This window comes from Archocentrus centrarchus, chromosome 7 (genome assembly GCF_007364275.1).
Source record: "Archocentrus centrarchus isolate MPI-CPG fArcCen1 chromosome 7, fArcCen1, whole genome shotgun sequence".
Lineage (NCBI taxonomy): Eukaryota > Metazoa > Chordata > Actinopteri > Cichliformes > Cichlidae > Archocentrus > Archocentrus centrarchus.
Window position 1 is genome coordinate 33994889 of NC_044352.1, and position 10847 is coordinate 34005735.

Consider the following 10847-nt stretch of genomic DNA (forward strand, 5'->3'; position numbering starts at 1 on the left):
TATGCTTTTATTTTTAATTATGTCAGTTTTGGTCCTCGATACTTACCCTCCTCCCAGCTGTCTTTGTCTCCTCTCTACTGACTACCTATTTTGCCATTCTCCTCACTCTTCTAGCCTTTTTTCTTTCCAAACCATTCTATTACTCACCTCGCTCTAGTATTCTTCTCCTTGCAAGCCACCTCTCATAACCTCTTCTGTTAACCTTCTCTCCTTTCTCCTACTCCATCCTCTCTCAACCAGCTGTCCTCCCTTTGATAATATTCTGTTTAATAAAAACTCATCAGTTAATACTAATACTGTCTCCTGTCTGTGCATTCTGCTTGGGTGGTTAAGTATTTAAATAAATAAAAAATAACTTTGGGTCTCCACCTTAGATTAGCAAAGCAGGATGGCAGGACGAGTAACTTTCAGAGTCCTCTTTGGAGGTGAAGACGATGCAAGAAAACTCACCATTGAATCTGGAATACCAAACACTGTGGAGGAATTCGCTCTTCAAATAAAGACTTTCTTCCAAGTGAATTAGCCATTCAGACTTCAGTACAGAGACAGAGAAATGGATGATCAGTTCATGAACCTCTCATCAACTTCAGAACTTGAAGATAAAGCTACTGTGAAAGTTGTGTTCATGCCTTCTGAGACAACCAGCTCTAATCCACTCTCAAGAGATACCAGCCCCACAATCCCTGGTACTCCTTCCAGTGTCTGCTCCTCATCTCATGGAGCAAATGATTCAGACTCCTACAGCAGAAATTATACCATCAGCTTGTCCTCGCCCGAGACCCGGTCCTGTTCTTGGCCCAAAGTCTTTGTTGTTCCTCGTTTCTCATACTGTGCTGAGATGATACTTCACTCTGGAAATAATGAGTTCAATGCACATGGAACTTTGCTGTCTCCTACCCCAAAAACACGTTCTGATATTCTTGAGGGCCTAGCTGAAGAAATCATGAAGTATACAGCATATCCAAAAGATGAGCAGCTAGAAGAAGTGGCCAAGACCCTGATACAGTCCCACCCATGTCTACTGGAGAATGGCACTCGCAGTGGCTACTGTGGTTGGAAGCACTACTTGAAAATAAAGATGATGAACTTCAGAACAAAGCTCAGGTATGGGTTTTATTTAATGGGCTCTATTTTGTTTCCATCTTTTGCTATACAACATTTGTGCCGGTGCAAGATATTACATGTTAGTCCAACACATTCTTAGATTAATTTAATGTAACGATAAAATGTATTTTTCTTCTCAGCCGAGCGGGACATTCTGAGGTTGCAGTCAACTCTCTGAAGAATAAACGGAAAGGCCAAGAGAAGCCAGCAGCCAACATCAAGTAGCCCAGGAAGGCAGAAGTTAATTTCTGTCCAAACGTACCCAGAGGTGAAACAAGAGAGAGTATGGAGGCAGAAAGGGTGGCTCTACTGACAGAGGTAAAAAAGAAGAAAAAGGATGAGGCTGAGATCAAGAGGATGATGCAGCATACCTTCTCGATCAGGAGGCAGGAGGTTCTCCAGGAGCCAGCAATTCCAGAGTTCCAAAACAGATGGCCAGCACTCTTTGATGTCAGTGAGGTAAGTGTTAATCTGAAGTGTAGTGACTTGATCTATGAATGATCTTCTTTAGGAACTGTTAAAGTTTGTTTCCTGTCTGTGTTGTCTTTTACAGATCAACTTAGAGTTTATACGACTGACAACTGTACCTCTGACCTCCAAATTCTTTGGAGAACTGGACCGTCTGACAGACAACCTTATCAAGGTTTTCAATACCAAAGGTGGAGCTGCAGGAAGAAAGATCACCGCCATAATGGCCCAGATGGATAACGTATGTATTTTGGGTTTCTTTTGTTTTGTTTTGTTTTTTTTTGGCTAATCTGATAAGCATATGATTTGAGCAATTCAGCTGTATGTGAAATGTGCTCATATGTTAAATTTTTCAATGGTTTTTGTAGCCCTTTCAAAATTATTGTTTACTAAATGAGCTTAGACATTTGTTAGCTTTACATGAGTGGGGTAAACCAAGGTGATGGGGTGGTCAAGTAGGGAAATGTCACTGACTTTGTTAGCCTCAGCACCTGTGTTTTAGTGAGTCTCTGACACTGACAAGCATGAATCATATGTTTGTTTTGTTTTTTTTCAGAATGAAGACATCAATGTGAGGCGTGATTTTGTGCTGAGTTGTCTGAGCATCTACCTCAATGAAGACCTGAACACACTAGTTAAAGAATACGTGGTAGGTCAGCTGTCCTTTGTGCCAGATGTAATTTCCATCCAGATGTGCCTGACAACATGTGCTGTTCATGAGAATGGGATAGACATGAGGACACATTGACCTTAACCACCAATAGTTCATCATTGAGTCCAGTGGGTTGTTTGTTTAGAATGAGAAATTCCCATAAAGCAAATGGTGGTAGTGCTGTCGCTTTGTAGGAAGTAAATCCACTTGGTCCAGAGGAACCCGAGGATAAAGTGGGCCGAGTTGGGACACCTAAACGCCTTCACTATACCAGGGACGACAATTCTCGCCAAAAGAACAAGGTGAGGACACAGGTCCTTCATAGTTTTCATGACCCAGCAGCATGTTTGGAAGTGTTAAGTAAGAAATGCCTTTCAAATAATGTCAGATCATTTTGATTCTTGGTTCTGATCAGCTGGATTCTAATGTTTGTTTGGGAGGGGGGTCACTAGGATGCATGTTGTGGACCGTCTGCATATGAACTCCAGCGCCTTGAGAACATCATACAGAAGGAAGCCGCCTTGTCGTCTTTGAAGATATGGCAAGTACGTGGACTTTATCTGAACCTATAACCAATACAAGCCTGATTAGCTGTTCTCCATTTCACACTCTCTCCCTCTCATACTTTGTTTCTTCACGTAATCTCAGTCTCTCTTTTTCTCTCCATCCTGCTCTTTTCACTGTTGTCCCCTACTGTCCTCTCTGTATCTTTCTTTCTCTCATACTCACTTCTCTCCCACCAGTGTAACTTCACACACATTGAGCATGGGATTTTAAAAAAGTGTCAAATTTGGTCTTAATGGGTTCTCAATTTTTTTTCCTTCTGCAATGTAATTTACATAGATGTCATTCCTGTCTTCCTCCATCAGCATATCTTGTAGTATGTATAGTGTTGCTGTCCATGGATAGAAACAATGGGATAATTACTGTTTTTCTCTGTGAAAAGGCAGCTAACTGAGGCAGTCAGTAAAGCCAAAGCCGGATGTCAAGAGGTAAGTCATAAAGCAGTGTAGTTGGAAGCATGAATTGTTTTTGCTGATGGTGCTGAATATTGACTAGAAGGGGGGTGTTTCCAAAAGCCAAGGGGTGAAGGGAGAGACGGGGTTAGGTTAGGAAAAGGTTGGCTTTCTCTTCCCAATCATCCGCCCTCCAACCTTCCTCTTACTCATACTGTCCTCTCTTAGGCCAATGCAAGACAGCTCACTTCTTTACAGGTGCTGAAAAGTTGAATCATTTCAGCTTTTCAACGCTGCCCAGCACCTCCCCTGTTGATTACATAAGGTCAAGTTTTGTCACCAATTTGCAAATAACTGGGCAAAACACAGAGTGAGTCAGCTTTAGACTTAACGGGCTTGATGCACACACTCCACCACTTCCTGACTGGAAGACTGCATCTCTGTTTCTTGTACCATACTATTGTTTTAAGTGACTTATCAGGTGCCCAGGCTCAGCTCAAACATGTGAGAGCAAAACTACTCCTTCAAAGGATAATTGTCAGATTTTAATTGTCACGTGGCAGAAAAGTGCACAATATTCAAGAGTAGTACTGCACACCTGATTAATCACTTAAACTTATAGTATATACAGGAAATAAAGGAAGTAGTGGAGCTTGTGCATCAAGTCTATTATTCCAGTGAGGAGTGTAAGAAGGAGAATAAACCTTGCCTCCTTTTCTTCAATTCGTTTTCCCTGCACCAATGAACAGTTTCTTATTTGGCTCTTACAGCTACTGGCTACGTATTTACATCACTGATCTCTGAATCAAATCAGTGGGGGCTTCCTGGTTCTGTATTGTTAGATGTCTGTGTATTTTTAGTTGGTGTTTTGTTAACTGCATTTTTTTCTGGCAGGTCAAAGGCTTCATTGGGAAAAGTGCCGGCTCTGCAGTGTCCCCGGAAATCCCTTCATCTTAAAGAAGCACAAACCCTTACCCTCAGTGGTGGATCAACCCATCAACAAGTGAGAACAAGACGACTGCTGTAAAGGATAATTGTCAGTTTTTAGTTGTTGTTGTCATCTTGATTGAAAAGTCCACAATTTGAGAGTAGACTGTGTATAATCTCATGTTAACAAGAACACAAAATGCATCCTTGAAACTTTCTTTATTTTCCAGGCTTTTAGGAGGTGATCAAAGGTCTTAAGGTCATTGTTACCTTGAACATGCATCCATCTCATTCTCATGAACGCATATATGCAGCACTTTAAAGAAATACCTTCAAATTAACATTCAGTTGGCCTGAGGATGAGCTGCTTAGATTTTGGTGGTCAAGGTTAGGTTCACACAGCTCATCATTCTGTTCTCTTTCTGTTCCAGGACACTGAATCCAGAGAGGCTGAGGCAGATGTTGCAGAGAAGACCGTGGGCATCTACACTGTCCGAGCAGAGGGTCGTGGTCCTGATGGTCCAGGTAATGGACGCTTTGCTGATGTTGGTGTTGTGCTGGAAGGCGTGAAAGTTCTCCATAACCTGCAGAGTGTCAGACATGCATGTGTGATGCTTTATGGGCTGATCTACGCACTCAACTTGAGCTATCCAAAACGCCTGAAGCGTACATTTGAGGTGTACCAGAAAATCCTGATGGACCTGGACTCAACCAAGCTTTCACCAAAAGTACAGGCACTGAAAATCAAATTGCTCCAGTGATTTGGCTGGCAACAATGCACTTACACAGCCCCTACCTGATTTTTCTTTTTTCTCAGACAGGATCTTGTGTTCAAATGACCCCTTAGTTCTTGAAGGGTGTGTCAGGGAAATATCTGTTTTTGTTTTGTTTTCTTATGATGCTGAAGCATTTAATGGGAGTGTTGTGAGTGTGGCTGTGTAGGTGGGTTCATAGATGGAGTTTCTAAAGTGTGTTAGCTGGCAGTTTTGCAGTGGCTCAGCTCAAACTACATTTGTCTTTCTTCCCAGATTTAATAGGACCTAGTTATGTGTTTAAAAGATATTTAATCTACAAAAAAGTGCTTTAAATTGTGTAATTTCATGTTTTTAATGTTTAATGTCAAGTTTTAATGTTAATAAAACTGTTGAATGAACAAGGTGGTCTGATTGTCATTAAGATTGTACTGAATGGAAAGGAATTGCATAAATGTGATGCATTTTGATTAATTTGGTTTATTAAATAACCATAAATGACATGTAATTAAAAGAAATATGTGCTATTTATTTTGTTTAGGTAACCTGATTATTATGCAATTCAGCTAATATACTTTATGTATTTGAAATAAATACACTTGTTATTATTAATTTAATTTAATTATACTTTAATAATAGTAAATACATAAACTTGACGATTATGCATTTAAAATAAATAGGCTTTATTACACTAATGAATATGCATCATGTAAGGTTTATTTGATAGGTTTGTGTTAAAATTATCTAAAAAAAGTAAATGGGAATTTGTCATGTAATAAAATTACATAAATCTTAAAAGTTAGGGTTAAATATTTCTGTGAGTGTACTAATGAAGTAAACCATTTTAAATGCCACAGGGGGAACCAGAGGGTAACTATATTTGAAAACACAAAAAACAACCCATTCCCCCCATGTGGTCACAACAGATGTGTGGTCCATTTGAGTGGGCCTCCATACTTAAACAAGCTTCACCCTCCACCTCCTGTTTTGTTCAAACAAAGAAGAAGTGGAGCAGTAGGCAGGTAACTCAAGAAAAATAGAAAAAAGAATCACTGAAACTTATAAGTCACTGAAACCAATTTTAATCAATTATATGCACCATTATTTAAAATCTCACAATGGATTAACTACATTTAACTTTACTACACCATAGATAAATAAATATTACCAGAGTCTTTCAATTTTGTGGTTGCAGACAACCATCACACCATGACACAGCAGTTGTGCATCTCCTTTCAATTCAATTCAGTTCAATTAAATTTTTTATATATATATCTGAACAAGGACAGCCAATACTGTATCAAAGGCTTTGACCAACAGTGACCTGTAAAACCCGTTTTTTGATGTTGGCCCTGCAACAGGCTGGCGACCTGTTCAGGGTGTACCCTGCCTCTCGCCCTATGACAGCTGGGATAGGCTCCAGCCCCCCCGCGACCCTGAACAGGATGTGCGGAAGCGAATGGATGGATGGATGGATGGATATCTGAACACACCATCCCCACTGTCAAATATGGTGGTGGCAGCATCAGGTTCTGGGGCTGCTTCTCTTCAGCAGGGACAGGGAAGTTGGTCAGAGTTGATGGGAAGATTAATGGAGCCAAATACAGGGCAATCTTGGAGGAAAACCTGTTGGAGTCTGCAAAAGACTTGAGACTGGGGCGGAGGTTCACCTTCCAGCAGGACAACGACCCTAAACATAAAGCCAGGGCTACAATGGAATGGTGTAAAACAAAACATATTCATGTGTTAGAACGGCCCAGTCAAAGTCAAGCCCTAAACCCAACCGAGAATTTGTGGCAAGATCTGAAAACTACTGTTCACAAATGCTCTCCATCTAATCTGACTGAGCTTGAGCTGTTTTGCAAAGAAGAATGGGCAAAAATTTGAGACACTAGATGTGCAAAGCTGGTGGAAACATACCCTAAAAGACTTGCAGCTGTAACTGTAGCAAAAGGTGGTTCCACAAAGTATTGACTCAGGAGGGCTGAATACTTTTGCACACTGCACTTTTCAGTTTTTTTATTTGTAAAAAATGTTTTGAATCATGTATAATTTTCTTTCCACTTCACAATTGTATACCACTTGTTGTTGGTCTTTCACATTAAATTCCAGTGAAATATATTCATGTTTGTGGTTGTAATGTGACAAAATATAGAAAAGTTCAAGGGGTATGAATACTTTTGCAATCCACTGTAGCTCATGGTCATCCTGGTGGTCTCATAATCGCTGTCAGGAAGTCATGGTGTCAAGGTCTGCAGAAGCAGACTGTGTGGAGAGTGTGAGGAATGAAAACCCAAACGCAGGACTCGGAGGCAGGCAGACGGAGGAACAACAAAATAATTTTTGTGGCTGAGAACATGAACAAACAAAGCAAGGCAGGTATTTAATACTAAATGGCAAATGGAATAGTTCTGATATAGTGCTTTACTACTCTTGTTAAGCACTCAAAGTGCTTAACAAGAGTAGATTTTGCAATCTCCAGTGAATCTCCAGTGCATTCATACAAGCACTGTTTTTTTCTGTATCAAAGTGCACACATTCATACTCCTATGGTTGTATCCGAGAACACGACAAAAAGACTCTGGCATAAGACTGAGACAATAAATAGACAGAGGGATAACAAGGGAACTGACAAGTGGGGAGCACAGCTGAACATAATCACAGAAAAGGAGAAAAGGAAGTAAAACTAAACACAGAGCACAAGAGACAAAGACTGACAAAGTAAAAGAGGATACACCTGAACACGGAGACAGGAACACAGAGGGATGCGAAGAACCAAAGAATAAAAAAGGAATTAATGTGTTGTCTTCACTGCAGTGTAAACTGCAGCTATCCAACCAGCTAAACTCCTGCCCGTAGAAATGAAGAGGAGTCATAGTAAGCTTAATTCTTTTCTCTTTACTGTGGCTCCTTGTATCACTTCAGAATCAGAATCAGAATCAGAAGGTTTTTATTGCCATATGGGTGAACAGGTTCACAGCATTAGGAAATTGCTGCGGTACTTCGTGCTTACAGAAAAAAAAAACCAAATAAGTATAAAAGCTATAAGACAATATACAAGTATACAAATTGCAAATATACAGAGATATTAGAGCTTACAAAATATACAGTGCAGAGACTAATTAAAAGATGAAAGAATGTAAACTATATTCCACTAATATGTACATCAGTGCAGTCAGACAGGTGCATAGACATAGGGTCATCAGCGTTTGTGGAGGGTGGTGGTAACAGTCTTAGGGTAATTGTTCATGAGTCCAACAGCAGAGGGGAAGAAACTGTTCTTATGGCGGGAGGTTCTGGTCCGTATGGACCGTAGCCTCCTGCCTGAGGGGAGAGGGTCAAAAAGTCTGTGCCCAGGGTGAGAGTGGTCGGCTGTGATCCGACCTGCACGCCCCAGTGTCCTGGAGGTGTACAGGTCCTGGAGAGATGGGAGGTTACAGCCAATCACCTTCTCAGCAGAGTGCACAATGCGCTGTAGTCTCTGTTTGTCCCTAGTGGTGGCTCCAGCGTACCACACAGTGATGGAGGAGGTAAGGATGGACTCAATGATGGCAGTATAGAACTGCACCATGGTCCTTGCTGGCAAGTTGAATTTCTTCAACTGCCGCAGGAAGTACATCCTCTGCTGGGCCTTTTTGACGACAGAGGTGATGGTGGGCTCCCACTTGAGGTCCTGGGTGATGGTAGTTCCCAGGAAGCGAAAAGAGTCCACTGTGGTGATGGGGGTGTCAGTCAGGATGATGGAGGGTAGAGGGGCTGTGTGCTTCCTAAAGTCCACTATAATCTCCACTGTCTTCTGGGCGTTCAGTACCAGGTTATTGTGGCTGCACCAGGACACCAGACGTTTGACCTCCATCCTGTAGGCTGACTCGTCCCCGTCTGAGATGAGTCCGATGAGAGTCATGTCGTCTGCAAACTTAATAAGCTTGACAGACTGGTGGTCAGAGGTGCAGCAGTTGGAGTTCACAGACAGAGTGAAAACTGTACCAAACAAACACAGACATAAGTAAATAATCTTACATGCAAATGAATATCCTTACAATATGCATCTTAATACAACCTTGACATGCTTAATCATTAAATTGTACACTTACAACATCGCCTCTTTGACATTTACAAGGTGGATGGCTTGGATGTAAAAAATTGCGGACCGATTCGCCTTTCTCCATGCGGTGACCAAAGACGGAAAACCAAAACAAAGCAAAAAAGGAAGCGGAAACTGACAAACACTCCCCAAAATAAGAGTCCACCCTTCACAATAAAAGCTGACCAACATTATGTCTTAATGACAACACACTCCCCGCCTGGCCTCTGTGAGGTCATTACTTAGCTGAACTATGAACTCATAGTAGCAGCAGTTTTCTGGTTATTAGCATTAGCTAGGAGCAACACAACATCTGAAACTGGTCTAAAGAATATCTTTGAATGACCTTGGACTGTGGTCTTTACTTCCACCTTCCTCCCCTTTCCATCATCTCCAGGGAAGGTCTTTGTGATCATAGCCATTTGCCAGCTGTTGCGAGCAGCAAGAACAATGTCTCCTACTTGTAGGTTTTGGTAGAACTTTGTCCATTTCTTTCGGAGTTGCAAGGTAAACAAGTAATCTCTTCTCCAACGATTCCAGAACTTGTTGGCAAGACTTTGTACTTGTTTCCACTGTTTGATGAGGAGGTCTTTACCTGTAAAGTCTCCTGGTGGAGGAGGGACTCCTATTTTCTGAGTCAGGAGCATTGAAGGTGATAGAATGAATGGATTCTCTGGATCGGCTGAAACTGGGATTAGTGGCCGTGCATTTATGATCGCAGTCACCTCTGCCATTAGAGTGCACAGAACATCATGGGTTAAGCGACAGTGCTGTTCTAGAAGCATGGAGTCGAGAATTCTTCGAGCCACACCAATCAGACGTTCCCAAGAACCACCCATGTGAGAAGCATGTGGCGGGTTAAAGACCCACGTACACCCCTGCTGGCTTAGAAATCTTTGCACAGGGGTATCTGATCCATCCTCCCTCATTCCAAGTTCCTTGCAAGCCCCCACGAAGTTTGACCCACAATCAGATCTTAGTTGCCTGGCGGGTCCTCTTATTGCAAAAAATCGCCTTATAGCATTGATACAGCTGGAAGCGTCCATTGAGTCAATAACCTCGATGTGCACGGCTCTGGAGCTCATACAGCAAAACAATATAGCCCACCGCTTGCTCTCCACATGTCCTCCCCTTGTACGTCTGGCAGTGATGGACCAGGGTCCAAAGACGTCCAACCCCACATATGAGAAAGGAGAGCAAGTGGCAAGGCGCTCTGGTGGCAGGTCTGCCATGCGCTGTTCCTGCAGCTTGCCTCTGAGCCTACGGCAGGTTATACACTTGTGTAGGACTGAACTGACAAGCCTCTTCCCTCCCAGGAGCCATAGCCCTGCTGCTCTGACGGCACCTTCTGTAAAGTGGCGGCCCTGGTGTTTAACCTGAGTGTGATAATGTCTGACGAGCAGCAAGGAAACATGGCTATCTTTCGGGAGAATTATTGGGTTCTTTTCTCCGATGTTCAGGTCAGCATTTCTCAGTCTACCTCCGAGACAGATAAGGTTGTTCTTCAAGATTGGGCTAAGGTGACCAAGGCTGCTGTTTCGAGGGACCGGCTTGTTTGTCTCCAAAGCCTCCAACTCTTTTGCAAACGCACCCCTCTGAACAGCTCCAATGATAACTTCTTTTGCTCGTGACAGTCCATCTGGCGTGTGCCACAGATGGCATTTATGCCATCCTTTACAGTTGTCCATGCTGTCAGAAGACTTGTAGGACCTTGCAATGTGAATTAGGAGGGCTACTGCACGGACAAGACTACTGAACTTTGAGAACCTCTTAAACCGTTCCGTGCCGAGGCTTCTCCCATGTAGCTGTGTGGCGTAAGTCCTCACTTGTGGACGGATTTCAACGTCGAGTTCTGGTTCGACCAAGTCAAATGACTGCGCCGGTTTGGGATCACTGGTAAGTTT

The 10847-nt window shown here is 42.4% G+C and overlaps 1 protein-coding gene across 1 annotated transcript; it reads left to right on the forward strand.

Moving 5' to 3' along the window:
* Nucleotides 1-1000: 1000 nt before the first annotated feature.
* Nucleotides 1001-5183, forward strand: LOC115783701 (uncharacterized). Its single transcript, XM_030734653.1, has 5 exons — nt 1001-1104; nt 1245-1563; nt 1658-1813; nt 2129-2221; nt 4539-5183. The coding sequence occupies exons 2-5, from the start codon at nt 1390-1392 to the stop codon at nt 4866-4868; spliced, it is 753 nt and encodes a 250-aa protein (XP_030590513.1). The 5' UTR covers nt 1001-1104; nt 1245-1389; the 3' UTR covers nt 4869-5183.
* The last annotated feature ends 5664 nt before the right edge of the window (nt 5184-10847 follow it).

Coding starts and splice junctions, on each gene's coding strand:
- LOC115783701 (XM_030734653.1), top strand. CDS start 1,390: ATGGAGGCAGAAAGGGTGGCTCTACTGACAGAGGTAAAAAAGAAGAAA. Junction 1,564..1,657: donor CACTCTTTGATGTCAGTGAG/GTAAGTGTTAAT, acceptor TGTCTTTTACAG/ATCAACTTAGAGTTTATACG. Junction 1,814..2,128: donor TAATGGCCCAGATGGATAAC/GTATGTATTTTG, acceptor GTTTTTTTTCAG/AATGAAGACATCAATGTGAG.